A 19,396-nucleotide genomic window follows, 5' to 3' on the forward strand; every position below is an offset into this window, starting at 1 on the left:
CGTCGTCGTTATCGTCGTCGTTCTTTTTTTTTCTTTTGTTCGGAAAAGAACCGCGAGCGAGCTCGAAAATCGGATGGCTTGTTTTTGTTGTTGTAGAAAAAAGAATCGAGGTGGAAGGGCAGGTGGGTGAGAATTTTTACATACACGCCGGAGAGGTCGGCGGGGGAAGGTACTGTGTCAAGGTTCGCGAAGCTGATGGAAACGGGCATGTTTACAACAATTGTTCAGGAACCCACAAAAATACAATAGAGCTTGGAGGCAGGTATTCAATTGTGTTGTTTCTGGTATGACTAACAATAACTTATTATGTCCCAGATTTGATTCTCAGCAGGAGACCAGGCATTGTTGATGTGATTCTATCGACTCCATCTTGATTCATTTATTCTTGGTCATGAAAGTAGCTCTGAGATTGTGAACGGGGGGAATACAACGCTGGAGAGATATAGGGCATTAGAAGATGACATGGACAATGTCTGTGTTTCCCGGCCGTGGTAAAAATACACCCACGGCTTACCACAACAAGCATGAAGCGAAGCTTGGTGATACATACCGTCACGCCGGTATTCCACACGGTCACCATCACATTAATGTTGCAGCATTTAAGCCGACGACCTGCATATGGATCGTACTTGGTCATCGGCGATACATCACGGCACAGCTTCCTGAAGGTCGGTGGCAGGGCTGGTGTGTGTGGAAGGCTCTGTGAGACTTTGTGTGTGGAAAGCTCGGTAGGTGCGTACAACTGAACAAAGGAGGGACCATCGAATACTACAGCGAAAAGAGGAGGAACATTTACGAGCCATAACACCAGGGGATGGAAGCAAAGGTGATAATTCATGTCTTGTGGCTACAACACCGCCATGTGTACATGGCGATTATACAGAACTTTGCAGATCTACTTTGCAATCTAATCGCGTGCAGAGATCTTTGGAGGATCAACCTCGCAAAGGAAACGAAGCGTTGCTACTTCACTTCTTCAATGTACATAGTATATCTCAGAAACTCCTCAGAGCTTCACTTCGATTACGGACAGCTAGAACGTGATGGGCGAGTTGGAGAACAACAAATCAAGATCGTGTGTACATGGGCTCAAAGTGTGCCTGGTACGTCATGCCGTCGGGGCAGAAGGGGGAACAGACCTCCTATTCCTTCCTCCCCCGTCGGGGGTTTATAGCCCCCCCCCGGCGTAATGGGTGTTAACACAATTCAGATGACATGCTTGGTCAAGTGGTCTATGGCTTCACCCTTCGGGCAGCCACCACTCCTGACACCGCGGGTTTGATTCCTGTGGTGGGCATTGGTCCATGGCAATTTCTATGGCGTTTGTAGGGTCGCTTGCGGCCACTACCCCTGTCGTGCACGTCTGTGGCAATGTCGTGGGTTCTGGGGGCTGGTGGGTTCTGGGGGTGGCCAAGCATGTCATCATCTTCTTTTTTGAATTTCAAATCCTTTGGTGTTGTTGTGAAGTGTCTGTCATTCCTGCTGGTGAGCTTGAAGCATAGTGGTTGCTTTATTTGCTGCTTGTGAGGCAACTCGTCTGTCGGCAGCGCAACACACCTTGCACCTCCCTTCCATACGTTTTTCAACAACCACAGCGCTTTGAAGCGACGAAAACTTGCGCCCAAACCTACCAGTAACCAATGTCATGATAATTTCTTGGTGGTGTGGTTATCCGCCCCCACTTCTGCCTTTTGCTTCAACACGTTCCATTTCGCATCACACTCAGAACATACCACACCCAACCAAACCATTTTTCTTCCCCAAATCTTTTCACAACTTCAAACTGCGATCATCAATTTGAAATTACTTTTGCCGCAGAAAACCACCAATAACCAAAACAATCGCGATTCCAGTCGCGCTTTCTCTGAGCGCAACGATCCAAACACCAAAATCAATCGCGCCTCCATAGCAGCTTCCGGATCCGACTTACACATTTACACATGTCGTTAAACGCCCAGTCTTGGCAGGGGCACGGCCCACAAAATAAGCTTGGGGGGTGTTCGGATCATCGCGGGGCGAAGTGGGGACATGGACCCTGTCCCTTGACTCCTTGACCCCCACCAGAACCAAAACTCCGCCGATCGCGACCTTCCCTGACAGCTGAAGCATGAAGGTTAGGACATGGTGATCGTAATGTTGCTAGCCTGGGGATAAGATTTTGGTTGGAAGCTGGGGGTTGGAGCGTTTTGTTGATCGGGTCACGGAGTTGAGTGTACCTACCTGATTCTGGGGGACGAGAACGTCATGGCAAAGGATGTGGCATGATCAAACTGACTGTTATCAGACACAAATTGGACAGCGCATTGTTCGCGCCGATTACCTTGCCGTATAGTGCCCAAACCAAACCAAGCATTACCGCTCGAATGCACGATCTGCAACGTTTTCGGACCCCGCTTTAGATACAAAACGAACCCCAAAGTCACTCCTTCTTCGCCTCAAACTCAGCCATAACCCCCTCATAATCTTTTGGCCCATACGGCTCCGTCATCTCAGCAAACCACCCACTCTTCCGGTGCGCACGCACGCCCAAGTCCCCTAGCAACAGGTCCAAGTACGGAATACAATCAAACACAAAATCAGGAAACTGTGAGCCGTGGCCCGCCGGGTAGCGCCAGCGACCGAAACGCGCGTGCAGCCTGGTTTCGTCGCGGACTTGTGCGAGGGATTTGCCTTTTTCTTCGGCCGCTGGTCCTGTTTCTGTTTCTGCTGCTGCTGCTGCTGTCAATGACTGACGGGGCGGCAAAACAGCCGGGGACAACCGATCCGTAAAATACGCCGTAATCCAAAGCGCCTGCACTTGCCCCCCCATCGCCGCCGAGAAATTCATCAGCATCCCCGTAAACGCGATGTCGCGCGTGCGCATGAACCGGGCCGACGGCGGCACGACGAACCGGTACAGTCCCCAGGGTGTCAACGGCGCCGAGTCGGCCACGGCCGAGGAGGACCCAATCGCGTCGTCCTCGGGCGAGGTCGCTGTAACCCCTGGGGTGCCGGTGAGTGGTGCGAGGCGCTTGTTCTGTATGGGCTGGTCGCGTAGGCGTGGGAAGCGGGAGAGGATGGTTTTGTCGGCTTCGGCGACGCTGGAGGGGGAGAAGAGCTCGTTGTCGTCGTCGTCGGGGTTGGTGCCGAGTTTGTGGGGTAGACCTAGTTCCTTGTCGATGCCCTCGGGGAGGAACTTGACGGGAGGGAGGTGCTTCCAGCCGGTTGCGCAGCAGAGCGCATCGACGTTTTCTAGCTTCCCGCCTTTGGCGAGATGCACTGTTCTGGATGAGAGGCCCTTGATATCGGCGATGTGCACGCTCACCGTGCCATTCCTAACAAGGTCAAAGAAGTCTGTTGGGTAGTTGAGGATGCCGAGGGATGTCGCGACAAACATGGCCTGACTCCAGGGCTTGAGCTTCTTGGTTTCCGGGTGGGCGTCGTACTTGTTTAGTGTGAGCACGTCGTTACCTAGGATGGACCAGAAGAAGTTGGTGATGGCGCGGCCGAGAGCGGTGCCGTGGTAGAAGTTGCGGATCCCGGTGTAGCCGTCGGCGTTGCCCCATATGCAGGGGCTGAACCAAGTCAAGAAGCGAGTGTCTAGTAGGTGTGTTAGACGTTGGGCCCGCGGGGTGGGTGTGCCTTGGAGTAAGAGAACTTACGTGCGAGCTTTTCGAGCCACCTTTTAAGTGGTGTAACATACGGAGGAGCAATCCAAGCCGGGCCGTGGCCGCTCTCTAAAAGAAAAGTAAGTGTGTCAGTCTCACCCAGCGCCAAACAAGATTGTGGGCAAGCAGGAACACTCACCTCGAATTACCCACTCCACCTTAACCCCCTTGATAGCGTACGCATACACGACATCAAATGCCGACTTGGTACCGCCAAACACGGCCACTTTCTTGGCCGTGTCCAAGTTATTCGTGTATTTTGCAAACTCACGGCTGTGATAAATCGGCGCACCGAATCCCTCCTGGCCCTCGATATGCGGCAAGAACGGTTGCGAGGTCAACCCCGTGGCCATGACCAGCTTGCGCGCAAATATTTGCTTCTCCTCACCATCTTCCCCCCCAGTCTTCACCGTTAACACCCACCCTCCGTCCGGACCATCTTGGTGCTCAGCCGTGCTAACCACCGTCTGCAGCCGGATCTTGTCGCGGATGTCAAACTTTTTCGCGTAGCTGTTCAAGTACCTATACATCACCTCACCCGGGATGTGCTCGCCGGGCTTGATGCCAAACGTCTTGGTGTCCATGGGGAAATCCGGGTACTCATAGGTCCCCAGTAAGTTGTTGGTGCGCAGGCTGGGGTACAGCCGCTCCCAGGACCACACGCCGCCAACGCTTGAACTGGATTCTAGGACGGCCAGACTCGCGTCTGGGTGTAGCTGATGGAAGGTCTTTGCGGATACAAGGCCGTAGAAGCCTGCCGGGGGTCGGTCGTGTTAGTCATGGTGGTGATGGCGATCTGTGAGTGATGCCAGATAGGGAGATCTATCTTATTCCAATTCGCTGTCGTCGTCCTCCTCCTCTGCAACACCTCAAAAGGGGTATGTTGACGGGCGCACGACTCGGAACAGGGGTTACAAAGAAAATGGAATCAACATGCCTGCTCCGACAACAACAAAATCCAGTGTCTCCATGGCTGCGAACTTGTAACCGCACCTTAACTCTCGGATTTGCTCGCACTGCGGAAAAAGTCCCGAACAAAACAAAAATGCGAGACACTTCTTGCTAAACAGTCAACGAACGTGAACAGTGCGCGAGCACGCGTGTGTTTTGCCGGAGTTGCTGAGCAGGTGATGCGCCGTCTCACGCGGTGGCGGACGAAGTTCCCGTCAGTCAGGAATCTCGCCGGTTATGGTTGGGGAGGGGGGCAGCGCCGACGAAGGGTAAAAGAGAAAAAAACGGGTTAAATCGAAATAAAAAGAAAGGATATAAGAGGTGGGTTGAGCTGGCGATCAATAGGGTCCCATTGGCGCCCAAACGACGGTTATGGGTCATCATCGCAGTGGTGGTCTAACTATGTACCTCCTGCTTATGCTAAGAGCGTGCTTACGCGAGATAGAGCTTGCTGGCGCTTGAGTGCAGCCACTTTAGGATTATCAGTCCTGGGAGGTTGCGTCTTGGCTTTTTCGGTTCTTTTTCTCATCCAAAGCCTTTCCTTGTTCGCCATGTGGCTTGGTTCAGATGAAACCCTGAAGGATTTAGAGTGGTGGGGAGTTTTGATAGTGTCCTGCGACCTGTAAAGCGCGAGTGGCCTGATGTCTTCGCAGTCCTGTCAAGCTTTTGCCGAAGAACGCTTCGGGCTGCTTTTGCTTTTCCTTTCCTTTGACCTTGATCTTCTTTCGGTTTACATTTTTTCTTCTCCTGAATGCAACCCAACTGGGTGGTTAATGAGAAAATTCCCAATGCCCCTTTTTCTTATCTGTCCCCGTTCTTGAAGGATCCTCAGCGGGCAGTGCAGCGATGCCCTCTTTCACTATGTTGACTCCTCGCCGGACTGAACACGGAAACCCTGGTTTTCACCTTATTCCGGGGCTAAACACCGTGGGATGGGCTTGGCCCAGCCGCAGCCCCTGCATTGTCCATGACCCACGAAGAGAGGGGCAACGTCGCCGCGGCTCTTTAGCTTTGGTCTTTCATGTTGATTGACCCCTTGTAAGGGTGCGGCAAACAGCGGGATGACTTGATGGATCACTGGGATACCTTCTTCAATGAGCTCGAAGGTGGTCGCGAAGGAGAGAGGGATGGAGGATTTTCTGCTTCCTCGACGAGAAAAGTTTGTGCGCGCCTCAGCTTTGCGCATCAGGTTACTTTAGCGAGCATTCCAGATCTGCGAGAAGGCGCTGCCCGTGGAACATGGGTTTGGATTTGCCGCAGCCAGGCGTAACCGAGACCGTGGGGCTCGGCTAGGTTCTTGAGGAGCCTACCAAAACAGAAGGAAAGAGCACATGTTGGCAATCGTCGGCTGGCTGCTCCATCGTGATCGCGATTGTAGTTTTGCGAGAGACCATCGTGGTGCCAGGCCCCTTGCCCATGCAGGAGCGACACGCGCAGAATGGGGGAGGTCGTCTGAGGTGTGGAGTGGGGGCCAGAAACCCCTGTCTAGCGTGGTGGGTTCAGGGTTCAGCAAGCCCCGAAGCCCGTCCCCTGTTGTCGTTCCCAAGTTTCCACACTCACATGCCATTTAACAACGCCTATCCTTGCTTTCATCCACCTCGCGCCGTGCCTTGCCCGATCCCTCCCGCTCGTCTCTGGCCGGTACGCACAACGGCCGCCTCATAATTTAACTGCCTCGGACCGGCCGACAAACGGGGTTGTTTGCGGTTGCTGGAACCTGGAGCTGCTGGTTTGGGCAACGATAGCACGTATTTGACTTCGAGACTCGGAATCCGCCCTATCGTCCCTCCAACCTGGAACTCAACTCGCTCTAACTATCAATGGGAAGCGAAGAAATAAACAAGGGAACGTTGACCGAGGTGCCGAGAAACAAAAGAAGCAAAGAATCAGCACCAGTTAACCAGGCCAACCCGAGGGGCTCGCAGTAAATCATGGAGCTACTCCACTAACGGTTTAGACGGGACAAATTCCTCCACGTACAGCCGCCTGAGTCTGATGGAACTCGATATCGCGGCCCACCGATGAAAATTAGGGCTCCCCAAGCTTGGAATTACATCGACACAGTACATACACGTGTACCCAACATTGGCCGGCGGGTTACAACCTCTGAGAGTGGGTTTCGTCCAGCGACAACATTACGGCCATTCTACAAGTCATGTCTCGGTTTTCTTCACATTGCGGTCTTACTTGTACCGATGCGGAATTGCGAAGGGAACTAACGGCTGACTGGTGGCCCCCACGCTTTTAACAGCTTACACTAGTTCTCTGCTTCTCGCTCATCTTCATTCCCGCAACCTTGACAGCCTCGAGACAGCCTTGTGGTTTTGTACGCCTATTCCGCGCTGTTAGTGTAGTTTCGCGTTTCCCAATGGAGGGCCCCCTGAGCCCGCGCCAGTCGGCTCGCTAGCGACTACCACACCCCCACATCAACTGCCGCAACCTGAGGGCCGGGTTGAAGGGTCGTTCTTAAGTCTTGGCCAGGCCCTGTCCCTGTCCATGACCATGTCCTCTAGGGCCCTAAGGGGCCGGACTCGAGACCCTGATGAGGAAGTTACATTTTGGAATCAACAAACTTTTCGTTCGCCACCCACCATTTTCTTTGTTTCTTTTGTTTCCTATTTCTCTCCTCTCGTCCCCGTCACCATTGGTGGACGCCGTCCATGACCCCTTTCTACACACATAGTGTAGTGTACACTAGTACACTAGAGCCCGGATCATGAGGTGATGGTGGCACCGAAGAAACACTCCACTCCAACGAAGCACAGCTGCAGCTTGCCGTTTCGAGTCTCGGGGCTTGATCCCTGGTTCACCTTATGTCTCCCGACCCCTGACCCTTTCCTTGGGCCCCCACGATGGCGCGCGGTCGGCTCCTCTCGTCCGTGGTATTCTTGAACGACCGTTCAAGAGACTGCCGGCACTGAGAGGCGAGGCGTTGGCGCAGAAAAGGGGCAAAACGACCTGCAGCTGGAGGCGAACTGCCATGGGTAGTGCAGTAACTGCACGTGTAGCCTGTTCGCAGCTGGTATCTGGTGTGCTAGTGGGACACTGATGTTTGCTATCCCAACATATGTTTCTTATTGTTTCTTTCTCGTCTGTTGCTTACACCACCCGTCGATCTAGCAAGCTAAAGATGCTTCTCGGTCTCACCACCCGCATCCGGGGGCCGAAAACCCCCTCGCCGATCTCCTTCGCACCGAACCGAGGGGGAGGTTTAGGAAGGCAGAAAGCGTGCTTCTGGACGTCAGGCCCTCTCCAAGTCTTCTTTTGACCCCCATTTATCCTTGCCTCCCTGTCCTCCTGCCCTGTATGCTAGTGTCGTCTCTCAGGAAAGAAACCGATTTGTCCCACATCCTCTTCAACCTCGTCCGCCTGTTGGCCAGCCAGGTCCCCATAATCACCCCATTGCGTAGTTATCTTTCGCGGGACCGGTCGTTTCTTGCTTGAATCCGCATTTCTTTTTCAGAAACCCTAGCCTATACTGTCCTTCGCCTCAAACTCAACACACTTCTACGAACCCTGGGTTCCCATGAGGCCGATCGCGATATCATCTACAGTTATCGGAATGGGTGGCTAGCCACCCACGTGGGTGTTCCTCGTTTCTCCTTTTCGGTTACGAGCATTCGCTAGGAAGATCGAGAGGACTCCTGAATAAAGGAGGAAACATCCCTCGTGTATTGGGCTGCGGCGAGCCGAGATCCGGTCTGTACAACTACCCAACTTTTATTCACCACATCCATTCTTTTCATCCACGCTCGTTTTCTTGGCTGCAGACGCCACTGCCTTTTTGCTTCGGTAGGCGTCGAGGTCTCACAGCCACGATATCTGCAACCGCTACAAGCGGGATACACGGTGGGCTTCAGCAACGACTTCTCAACCCTCTTTTGAACCCCATTTGTCGACGCCACTATGGAAGCCTTCGTGCGGGAAGCGTTTATGCTTCTCGGCATTGGTCTGTTTGTTATTGGCCTTCGCCTGTATGTTCGGATTAGTGCGGTAGGATGGAAGCGGCTCCATGCTGATGATTATCTCATGGTTGTGGCGGCGGTACGTTAACCATGTCTTTTTCCGGGTCGTGTCCTACTTCTTCCGCCATATTTCCTCAGCCTTATTTTCTGCAAGCGGAACATCTCTGAGCTGACTTCGCTCTTTTGGCATTTTAGATAGCGTACTCGATCGAGACATATCTCGCCTATTCGGTGGGGGCATTTTGGCACGGGCTAGCCAACAATGCCATGACGGACGAGCAGCGTCGGCTGCTGGACCCGGGGAGTGAGGAGTACCACTTGCGGTAAGCAAAACATCGGACATATGCGAGGGAATATGAAGACTAATTTACGGGAACAACAGAGTCAATGGCTCCAAGACGCAGGTAGCCGGGTGGTCGACTTACACGTTTTTGCTTTGGGTCATCAAGGCGGCCATGTGCACGTTTTATCTCCGTCTTACGGTATGGTCTCCCGGTTCGGGTTTATGCAGCGCATGAACGTGGCACGAAAAAAGAAAAACGACATAGCGGCTGACGGTAGAGTAGGACGGTCTAGGTATGGAGAAGCGCATCTACGCCGGCTTCGTGCTCATCGTGGCGACTTGGATTGCTGTGTTATTCTCTATTCTCTTCGGGTGCTATCCGTTCGAAAAGAACTGGCAGATTTACCCCGACCCTGGGAGTACGTCTGCGATAGACCTCCTTGTGTTGGTGGACATTCACTAATAGAAACAGACGCCTGCCAACCCGCCATCTCCAAGATTGACATCTTTGTCACGGTCGTCCTCAACGTCGTCACAGATCTCTATCTACTCAGCATCCCCATCCCCATGCTCTGGGGCTCCTCACTGCGGCCAATGAAGAAGGCCGGTCTGATTTTTATATTCTCCGGCGGCATCTTTGTCACGGCAGCGGGTATCCTGCGTTGCGTCCTCATTCTCACCGTACGTCCCTCTTCCCCCACAAAGCCTCACTTCAGTATCATCTGACCAGCATCACCAGGACCCCGTCAACGGCGCGCAACAAGCCGGCTCCTGGGCCGTCCGCGAAACCTTCGTCGCAGTCGTCACCTCCAACCTCCCCATGGTCGCATCCGTAATCGCCAAATGCTTCCGCCCCATCCTCGGCACCCTCCGCTCTCTCTCCACCTCAGCCCACAATCACAACAAGCCCTCCAAACTCTCCGGCAGCGACGGCGGCATGGGATTTCATCTCGAAAACAAGAACCCGCGCCGCGGTATGGGCCCGCGCAGCGTGCACCCCATCCCGAATTTCACGATGAACGGGAGTGATGAGGAGATTTATGGCGGTGCGGCTGGGGGCACTGATGGCGAGAGCGGACATACCACGGCGTATGACGAGACTGATCTCGAGGCTGGACATCACCATCATCATCATCAACATCATACCCACCCTCCCCAGCAGCAACAGCCACCGCTTCCACCAAAAACCTCAGGATCCATCACAGCCACCGTTCCACCGCAATCCCCAATCCGTGAAGGCGTCATCGTCAAGCAGACATCTGTCGAAGTAGTCGAGACCACAACAACAGCGACAACAAAAAGGGGGGGTATGCTGGTGGGTGCGGGTATGGGTATGGGTGCGGGTATGGGTATGGGTGCGGGTGTGGAGGATGTGGGGGATTATTATTTGGTGAGGCAGTCTCAGCGGGATGCGGAGAGGTTGGCAGAGTTGGCGCAGGGGCAAGGACAGCTAGGCGCAGGGATAGGGGGGTTGAGGAAGGGGAGTGTTGGGGGGAGGTAGAAAGATGTGTGAAGTTGGGATGGAGTTTTGAGTTTAGGGGTGAGAAAAAAGGGGGCGGTTTGTTTACGATAGGGGCAGTTTATTTACGATAGGGAGTGGTTGTCTGGTTTGTATTTGTTCGGCGGGGTTGTATTGTACTATGTGATTGACACCTCAAGGTTGCTTCACGGGGTAAAGGTGACATCCCAATTCCTAATATACCTGATTCGGTCTTGGTCGCGGGGTTCCTTTTTTAAAAATACAAAGCTGAAATGTTGTTGCAAGGGCGCTCGGCGGTTTACACTAGTGCAGTACATGCATCGCAGCTGCCAAGCAGAAAGCCATTAATAAGGTGCAGTGGATCGGATCGGACTCCCATCGCTTGCACGAACGAGTCTCGGATGACTGAGTCACCATTCTCTTCCCCAAAACGGTGTCCGAGGAATTGCAGAAGAGAAACAACTGTAGATAACAACGTGTTGTCCTTTTTCTTTCAAAAACGGGTGAATTTCCCATATTTCCCCTCTTTGCGACAGCCTGCTTTATTCCGGCCATCGACATTGAGCACCAAGCAAACATACTTCACAAGATATCAACAAGACATCATCATCAACAACACAATATCACAACACCCGTTAACTTACAAGTCACGCACCATGGCCGACACACCCGCCCCAGGCCCCGCCCTCCCCGTCTCCTGTCCCTGCGGCTCCGTCTCCTTCACCACGCCCCCCCTCGCGACCCGCATCGCTTACTGCCACTGCACATCCTGCCGCAAACAATCCGGCTCGGCCTTCGGCGCCTCCATCTACTACCCAACCCCGATCTTCTTTGACACCCTCCCCGCCGACCTCCTCTCCCCGTCCTCTGGCCTGTTATCCATCTACGAATACCCCACCGACAGCGGCAACACGATGCGCGGGTATTTCTGCCCGAAATGTGGCACGCGCGTGTTTAATGCGGTGGTGCTGCCGGATGGGAAGACGTTGAGGGAGGTGGTGGCTGTTAAGGCGGGGTTGGTGGATGATGTGGGTGAGGGGGGGTTGGGGTGGAAGGGCCAGAAGGGGGTGCATATTTTTACGAAGTCGGCGGTTATGGAGTTGGCGGAGGGGTGGGAGTGTTATGAGACTATGCCGGGGGAGGGTAAATAATTTGTTATTTGGAGGAGGAACTAGGATGAGTGCGACGAGTTGGTTTGAGATTCAGGGTTAGGGTATATTACGTGGAATTGAACTCAGCGGTGCCGTTCAACTCGTGTCAAATCTGTTAAATGAGGCAATGGGTCAATGCGTGCATCTATTGATTCAATGATGACATTTAGAGTCATTCCCCTTTCCATTGCGACATTCTGTCGGGAAAGCATCTCAAACCCAAGTACACGAGAAGGCCGAGTCGGGCTCGTGCACACCCATCCCTAACCCTACATTGAGTCACAGCGACCCACTGAGCCCCACGCTGCTTGACCCTGGACAGCCCCTCCACCGAGTCGCAATCCCCTCTAAAGCCTCCCGTCCCGCGTCGTAGCCTGAGATGCGGCGTCCACTCGTTTCCCTCGCCCAAACCGTCCGCGCTTCCTATCTTCACACCATGGCTCCCGGTGGGTGACCGCTGTCCACTCCCGTTGACAAAAAAAAAGAAAGAAAAAACTGACAAACGTAGTCCGCGATCCCCGCCCCGTCGTCATTTCGGGCCCGTCCGGCGTCGGCAAGGGCACGCTCTACAACCTACTCTTCCAAGTGCGTACGCCTTACGATTGATCTCGAATCCTCCTCCCTTCCGAATGATACAATTAAATTCCGGTCTCCTGACACTCTTCCAGAGACACCCCGACACCTTTACGCTCTCCGTCTCGCATACCACGCGCGGCCCGCGGCCTGGCGAGCGTGATGGCGTCGAGTACCACTTCGTGACCAAGGAGGCATTCCTGGAACTCAAGGCGCAGGATGGGTTTATCGAGAAGTACGCCGAGCACACCCACATTGACAACATAAACACGCAGAAAATACTAACGACCGACAGCGCCCAATTCGGCGACAACCTCTACGGCACCTCCAAAGCCACCATCCAAGAACAAACGGCCAAAGGCAAAACCGTAGTCCTGGACATCGAAGTCGAAGGCGTCAAACAGATCCAAGCCTCGAAATTCCCCGCGCGGTACGTCTTCATCGCGCCGCCGTCCGAGGCCGAGCTGGAGAAGCGGCTGCGTGGGCGCGGCACGGAGCAGGAGGCGTCGATCCAGAAGCGGTTGAAGCAGGCGAAAGTGGAGTTGGAGTATGCTAAGGTGGAGGGGGTGCATGATCGGGTTATTGTTAATGATGTAAGTCCCTACTTTCCCCTTCTCTTCGCGTGGAGTTGGTTTTTGGAGGAGGGCGGAAGATGCTGACGGTTTGAGTTGCAGGATTTGGACAAGGCGTACAAGGAGCTGGAGGAGTTTGTGTTTGGGGAGCAGGCGAGTGCGTAGATTTTGGGATAGACTGATGCGAAAAGAGTTGTTTGCGCCTGATCATTAGATTTGCCTTCGGATTCTTGCTTTATTTTGTCCCTTGCTCCTTCTGAAAGTTATCAAAAGGAGAGATACCTACCTCGAGTGAGTTCCCATTATCACAAAAGACATGATACCACAAGGTCGTATTGATAGCAGTGTACTATGTAGCCGAGCAGCACCACCTCTCAACTGCCGGCCCCCACAACCTTCCTTACAGGGATTAAGAAGCACAACATTCCATGGTGTCCCCTCTGTCATCTGTCCTCTGTCCAACACCAAAACCAACACCCAATGACCACCTGCAACCAACCAAAACCGTCCAACCCGCCTCTCCTCGGTCGCCTTTCACCCGCGGGTTGCCCTGGCCCCCCTAAAAATCCCAACAACCAGGTTGCTTGTCGGGGATTTTTCACCCCCGCAATTTGTGGTCGCCGTCCGAACCCCGCATGCGTCGGAGGAAGCAACCCCAACGAGAGCTTGGCATGGGGATCGCGTGCATGGAGGATGTAGGAGCTTTTGTATTGATGGCGCACGACATGGACTGTGTTTGGTCTCGGGTCGTGGTGAAAGATAGCCGAGGATGGGCAATCCTTCCGGCTGGGTTGCGGGTGTAGTGACTTGAATCGGGGGGTTGGATCGACGCTGTTGACGGAGGGGGTCTCGAGGGGGTAGCTGCAATTATAAAGACGGCCTCGCCGTTTATTATCCATGCCCGACTTACACAGATTTGAGTCTCTCTCACTGAGGGCTCTATCAGTCCCGACACATCCCCGACATCACAAACCAAACACCTCAAGACAGTCTCACAACGAAGAACCACCATGGCCATCATCGGCGCCAAAGAAGAGCACGTCGACCCGCGGCTCACCCGCATCGCCCAAGCGGACACGATACCATGGTACCATAAACCGAACCTACGCTTCCTCTACCTGATCCTCGTCCCGACAGCCCTGGGTGTCGAGTGGACGTCCGGCTTCGACTCCTCCATGATGAACAGTCTTCAGGCTGTGCAATCATGGGTAGACTGTCCGTCCCCTCTTTCTCTTCCCCCCTTCTCCTTTGCGAGATAATAGATACTGACACGAGTCAGACTTCGACAACCCCACCTCATCCCGCCTCGGTCTCCTCAACGCAATGTACTCACTCGGCGCCCTAATGGCCATCCCCTTCATCCCCACCATCAGCCAACACCTCGGGCGTCGGCACACCATCCTTCTAGCCTCCTTCATCATGGCTTTGGGGGCTGGTCTCCAAGCAGGCGCCATCAACTCGGACATGTTCCTCGCCTCGCGCTGGGTGCTGGGTTTCGGCATCCCTTTCGCTATCGTCAATGCCTCGGCGCTGATTGGGGAACTGTCGTATGCGAATGAACGCGCGGTCATGACGAGTTTGTTTAATGCGTCGTGGTTTGTGGGCGCGATTGTTGCTGCGGGCACGACGTATGGGACGTTTCAGATGGAGTCTACGTGGGCGTGGCGGCTGCCGAGTTTGTTGCAGGTGGTGCCGAGCGCGTGTCAGGTGGGGTTTATGTATTGGTGTCCCGAGTCGCCGCGGTGGTTGGTGTCAAGGGATCGGGGGGAGGAGGCGATGGAGGTGTTGAGAAGGTATCATGGTGAGGGGTTAGAGGGGGAGGAGTTTGTGCGGTTGGAGTTTGCGCAGATTCAGGGGACGATTGCGTTGGAGAGGGAGGTGGCAGGGAGGTTTGTTTGGGCGGATGTGGTGAGGGATGCGGCGATGAGGAGGAGGTTTGTGATTGCGGCGGTGGTGGGTTTTTTTACGCAGTGGAGTGGGAATGGGTTGTTGAGTTTTTATATGAAGAAGATTTTGGCGTTGGTCGGGATTACGGATGATCGGACGGTGCAGAAGGTGATTTTGAGTAATACGTGTTGGGGGTTGATTAATGCGGTGCCCATTGCGTTGTTGGCGCCGAGGTTTCCGAGACGGAGGATGTTTTTGGTGTGTACGATTGGGACGGCCGTGGTGTATACCGTGTGGACGGTGGCGAGTGCGCGGTCGGCGATTGAGGGCTCGGCGGCGGCCAGTATTCCGGTGCTGGTGTTTATCTTTGTTTACTCGCCGTACGTTCTTTCTCTCTTTCCCCCTTTCTCTTTCTCTCCATCAACCCCTATCTCTCTCTCACCACAAACATTCCCTCTCACGCTCTGTCAAGACAATACTAACAATACTTACTGTGCAATAGCTTCTACAACATCGGCTGGAACGCCCTCGCCTACACCTACATGGTCGAACTCTTCCCCTTCCAGCAACGCGCCAAGGGCATCGCAGTGGAACAACTCACGGTCCGGTTCGCCGTCTTCTTCAACACATATGTCAACCCCGTGGCCCTCGACGCCATCGGCTGGAAGTACTATATTGTCTACTGCGTGTGGATCTTGGTCGAGATCGCGACGGTGTACCTTCTATTTCCGGAGACGCACAACCGCACGCTGGAGGAGTTGAGTTTTATGTTTGAGGGAAGGGAGGTACAGGAGCGGGTAGCGAAGAATGTGGACAAGTTACAGGTGGAATTGACGGAGAGGGGGGCTAAGGAGACTGCGGTGTAGTTTTCTTGGTTTTTGATGTAGGTTTTTGGGTTCACAATCACAAGTCGGTGGCCACTCACATCTTATAATCTATCGAGCAATTCACCTACATACATCACTTACCAGAGAAACTTATACTTACTGCTACTCACCCTCATCGTCATCCGCCCTCTTCCTCTTCCCTTTCCCCCCTTCCTTCCCCTTCCCCTTATCCTCCTTAGCCTTCCTCCTCCTCTTCTTCGGCGGCGCATCCTCCGCCCTCTCACTCCCCACAACCTTCGCCTCCAACAACATCGGATACAAATTCACAAACGCCTCAAAAACATGCTCCTCCTCCTTCGCCCCGGTCAACACCACCTTCCCCGTACTAAACACCAAACACTTCAACCTCGGCCTCACCATAGTATACACCAACCCGGGAAACAACTCCGGCTCATAACTCGCCGACTGCCGATACAAATACGCCAGCCTTTCTAGTCGTACCAAAAACCGACAATCCGCCGACGCCACATAATTCTGCACCTTGAACTCCGTAAACTTGACACCCGGAAACCCGCACTTCTGTATCGCGCGCGCATGCCTCCGCCCAGCCAACCGAGCCAAATCCCGGGACTTGGCCCCCGTGATGACGACCTTGCCAGAGGCAAAGATTAACGTGGTGGAGTGCGGTTCGCGGATGCGCATGATTACCGCGTGGAATTTGCGCCGGTTGAACTCGACGTTGCGGGCGTGTTGGGCGACGGTGTCGAGGTTGATGCGGCAGGTTAGGTTCGCGGTCGCTACTACGTTTGTGAGGGCTGGGACGGGCCAGTGTGGTTGGGCGCGGGATTGCCAGGAGGAGCGGCGGGGTTCTTGGGCTGGTTCTGCCTCTGCTTCTGCTTCTGCTTCTGCTTCTGCGACTGCTTCTGCGACGACATCTAGGTCTGGGTCTGCATCTGGGTCTAGTTCTATTGGGGGCTGAGGTTGGTTTTGGGGTGGTGCTCGGGATGAGGAGGCTTGAGCTGGAGCGGGATCTGAATCTTCTGCACGGCGTGCTCGCTTTTTTGGTGACATGTTACTTACCTTGTGGATTGTTATCTTTTACTATTACTTACTGGTAGTCTTGTCTGTTGTGGTTGAGTCAACGTCTAAAGATCGGGTGTGAGCTATCGGATTATTTACGATTCTTAAACAGGCTCATTATACATAAAAGTAGCGGACCGTAGGCGGGCAATATAAGCTATATCCAACAAAGACATTGTGAACAACACTGCAGAACAGCAACGCACACACTCTTTGTCTAGCACAGATAATGCTTTGTGCTGCATAAACTGCATGAACAGCATGAACAGCAGTGGAGTGCGGCAAGATAAGGGACAAGACTGCTGAGAAATATCTACGTACATGTGTGCATGTATGTACATGTACGTATGACGCTTCTCGGGCATGTCGGGTATGTAGCAGATGCATGGCATAGCCAAAGCTCACGTCATGGCGACTCGAGTTTTCCATTACCTCAAGCATGGTCCTATAACCTAGAACTTGACCGTTTCCTTCTCTTCCTCTCTCATCCTCTTTTTCTTCTGTCTCCTCTGTGTTTCTGACAAGAGACAGACCATCTCGACATCTCATCCTCCGGCTTCAACCCGGACGCCACTCTCGGGCACGCTCCGTCATGCCGTTCCTCTCTTCCCTCTTCCGTTATCAACGGAAGCGCTCCTTGGAGGATGAGCCAGAGCACAAGCCCAAACAGCGTGCCCATCTCTCACTACCCACCTTCCCCGGGTTCGGCCACTCCTCGGGCAACAACGCCCATTTTTCGCCGTTCAAGCCGACACTCCATGCGGACAGCGCCGCCAGCGCAGCCAGTCCCGGGACTACCGAGCCCAAAAGTACTACTACCCACCTCCCCATTTATCAGAGCTTCACGTCGTCCCGCCGTGATGATTTCTTCGCCCTCCGCTACCAGCCGGAGGACCCGACCCCGGGTCTGAACCAGGACAACAACGGGGAGTCCAGCACCTCCGCCCAGCGCAAGAGCCCCCGGGTGTCGGCTATTACGGACCTGGGCAAGCAAGAGTTCCTCTCCCCGAAGGATGACGGGCTGGCGTCAAAAAATCCCGTCTTTGACGAATCTGTGGCACTGGCCAAGTACTACCAGTCCATCATCCCGGATTACCGCACCATGTTCGCCAGCTCTGACGACGACCAAAGCGTCAACAACAACGTGGTATCCGAAAACGAACCCCAGCCGCGAAAGCGCCAGAAGCAGGAGCAGCAGCAGCAGCCAACCACCCACTCCCCGCTTCTCAACGCCGGGTCCAAACCCAAGGACCAGACAAGCGCACCGTCGCCGTCTCCGTCGCAGTCTCCGTCGAGGAAACGGACCAACGCCCTAAAGAAAAGACCCCCCCACCGACGCCGGGACACCCCTTCACCTCCTAATGCCGTCGTGTTCCGTCTTTCTCCGGGGTCGTCGACTCCTCCGCCCCCGTCGTCGTCGTTCACCTTTCTGCCCCCGGTATCAACCGCTGCTCCTTCGGCTCCCAACGCTAAGACCTCCCACGGTGAGACCTCTCACGCCGAGGCTTCTACAACCTCCCCCTCAGCGGCCTCCCCTTCGGCAGGCACATTCTCCCCCCCGTCGGCTATCAACACCGGGGTAACCACCCCGACGACCACCACTCCCGCAGTCGCCAGCAGCCCTACCTTCATGGACGTGGACGACAACGGCGATAACAACGACGACACCATGGAGATGGACACCCCGGCCCCCGCCCCGGACCCGGCAACTCCTCATATTCCCCCGCGCAACCCCAACCGTCTCTCACAGCAGACCCAGAGCCTCATCAGCCACCCGCAGCCGACCCTCGGCCAACCACAAAAAAGTGAGGTCTGGCCGATGATGGAGATGGAGGTGGAGAGAGAGAGGGGCAGGCCCCGGTTTAGGTCTCCTTTCCCTGCTACCATCGCCGTTGCTATTGCTGCGGCCGAAGCCTCAAGCGTGGGAAGTGGTAGTCCTGCTACCGACCCCTTTGCATCTAACCCAGTTCAAGAGCCAGAGCCAGAACTAGACGTGGATATGGACGGCCCGGACCCAGGCGTAGCCACAGCGGGCGCGGACGTAGACATGCCAGACACAAACCTGACCCAAGAGACAAATCCCATCATCGAGGACAGCGAAAACACCAACGACGACCCCCGCATCTCCCGCTTCCTCCACGGCCGGGATATCTCAGCCGGTTTGGAGCTGTGCCAGGACATGCTGGTTGAACAGATGACTGCTGCTTTTGCTTCGCTCAGTCATACCAACGATACCAGCAGTACCAATGCTCACGGTCCTCTGATAGGTGGTCCTTCGGTATCTGGGTTTGGATCCGGGTTTGGATCTGCTCCTGCTCCTGGCTCTGGGTCCGGGATAAGAACGAGAGACCGGTTGAATGCGCTGCTGCTGAAGGAGGCGTATGAGGGACTGCTGAAGCGGTGTCGGGAGAACACAGGGACACAGCCCAGGATGGGAGAGGCGGTGCCTGTTTTGGAGCACTGGCTGGAAGTTCTGGGGCGGTTGGAGAGGGGGTGATTCTCTCGGATGGTTCAGTCTGGGCTTTTTTGGTTGGTGGCTTTGTTAGATAATCTGGGGCTTTGTTGGGGTTTTTGGATTGTTGTGTTGGTAGTTTGTTGTTGCTCTTAATGCTGCGTGGTCTGTGTGAAAGCTCCGAGGATCTTTGTTCGGACGCATTGTTTAGAAAGATGGGATGGAAAGGAATACAGACTCACGTGGCTCGCAATATAATGGAATTGTGAACAGAACGGTGCTTGTCATTCGCTGTCGTCGTCTGACGTGGGAGAGATTTGATGATACCAATATCAACTATCCATCCGGAAAGAAGCCATCCGATCCGAGGTTAAAACGTAATTAATTACCTGGTATTACACAGATAACAAATTTTCATAAAACTCCAGCCTAAGCCGATTAATATTAAACATGATAATTGATTAAATTCAAGTCTTTTTTGAGAACATGAAATGTGCTATACCTTGTTGGGTGGTTGTTTGCAGGCCC

The 19,396-nt window shown here is 54.2% G+C and overlaps 7 protein-coding genes across 7 annotated transcripts; 5 read left to right on the top strand and 2 right to left on the bottom strand.

The window, feature by feature from the left end:
* Window positions 1–2,419: 2,419 nt before the first annotated feature.
* C8A04DRAFT_26137 (uncharacterized protein) lies at window positions 2,420–4,618 on the bottom strand (the record flags this gene model as incomplete). The annotated part of the gene is made up of 4 exons (XM_062779814.1): window positions 2,420–3,579; window positions 3,642–3,716; window positions 3,787–4,401; window positions 4,585–4,618. 4 exons carry the CDS (start codon window positions 4,616–4,618, stop codon window positions 2,420–2,422), a joined length of 1,884 nt encoding a protein of 627 aa, XP_062639348.1.
* Window positions 4,619–8,504: 3,886 nt separating this feature from the next.
* Window positions 8,505–10,347, top strand: C8A04DRAFT_26138 (uncharacterized protein; the record flags this gene model as incomplete). Its single annotated transcript, XM_062779815.1, has 6 exons — window positions 8,505–8,642; window positions 8,759–8,886; window positions 8,946–9,045; window positions 9,130–9,265; window positions 9,319–9,527; window positions 9,586–10,347. 6 exons carry the CDS (start codon window positions 8,505–8,507, stop codon window positions 10,345–10,347), a joined length of 1,473 nt encoding a protein of 490 aa, XP_062639349.1.
* Window positions 10,348–10,982: 635 nt separating this feature from the next.
* Window positions 10,983–11,477, top strand: C8A04DRAFT_26139 (Mss4-like protein; the record flags this gene model as incomplete). Its single annotated transcript, XM_062779816.1, has 1 exon — window positions 10,983–11,477. One exon carries the CDS (start codon window positions 10,983–10,985, stop codon window positions 11,475–11,477), a length of 495 nt encoding a protein of 164 aa, XP_062639350.1.
* Window positions 11,478–11,913: 436 nt separating this feature from the next.
* On the top strand, window positions 11,914–12,787 carry C8A04DRAFT_26140 (P-loop containing nucleoside triphosphate hydrolase protein; the record flags this gene model as incomplete). The annotated part of the gene is made up of 5 exons (XM_062779817.1): window positions 11,914–11,923; window positions 11,986–12,062; window positions 12,146–12,285; window positions 12,346–12,643; window positions 12,725–12,787. The coding sequence occupies 5 exons, from the start codon at window positions 11,914–11,916 to the stop codon at window positions 12,785–12,787; spliced, it is 588 nt and encodes a 195-aa protein (XP_062639351.1).
* An 845-nt stretch (window positions 12,788–13,632) lies between these two features.
* Window positions 13,633–15,375, top strand: C8A04DRAFT_10122 (general substrate transporter; the record flags this gene model as incomplete). The annotated part of the gene is made up of 3 exons (XM_062776472.1): window positions 13,633–13,837; window positions 13,902–14,889; window positions 15,012–15,375. 3 exons carry the CDS (start codon window positions 13,633–13,635, stop codon window positions 15,373–15,375), a joined length of 1,557 nt encoding a protein of 518 aa, XP_062639352.1.
* A 123-nt stretch (window positions 15,376–15,498) lies between these two features.
* On the bottom strand, window positions 15,499–16,781 carry C8A04DRAFT_35276 (transcription factor TFIID-domain-containing protein; the record flags this gene model as incomplete). The annotated part of the gene is made up of 2 exons (XM_062783104.1): window positions 15,499–16,229; window positions 16,769–16,781. 2 exons carry the CDS (start codon window positions 16,779–16,781, stop codon window positions 15,499–15,501), a joined length of 744 nt encoding a protein of 247 aa, XP_062639353.1.
* A 227-nt stretch (window positions 16,782–17,008) lies between these two features.
* On the top strand, window positions 17,009–18,913 carry C8A04DRAFT_26143 (uncharacterized protein; the record flags this gene model as incomplete). The annotated part of the gene is made up of 1 exon (XM_062779818.1): window positions 17,009–18,913. The coding sequence occupies one exon, from the start codon at window positions 17,009–17,011 to the stop codon at window positions 18,911–18,913; it is 1,905 nt and encodes a 634-aa protein (XP_062639354.1).
* Between the last annotated feature and the right edge of the window lie 483 nt (window positions 18,914–19,396).

Source organism: Dichotomopilus funicola (assembly GCF_033296635.1).
Source record: "Dichotomopilus funicola strain CBS 141.50 unplaced genomic scaffold C8A04scaffold_11, whole genome shotgun sequence".
NCBI lineage: Eukaryota > Fungi > Ascomycota > Sordariomycetes > Sordariales > Chaetomiaceae > Dichotomopilus > Dichotomopilus funicola.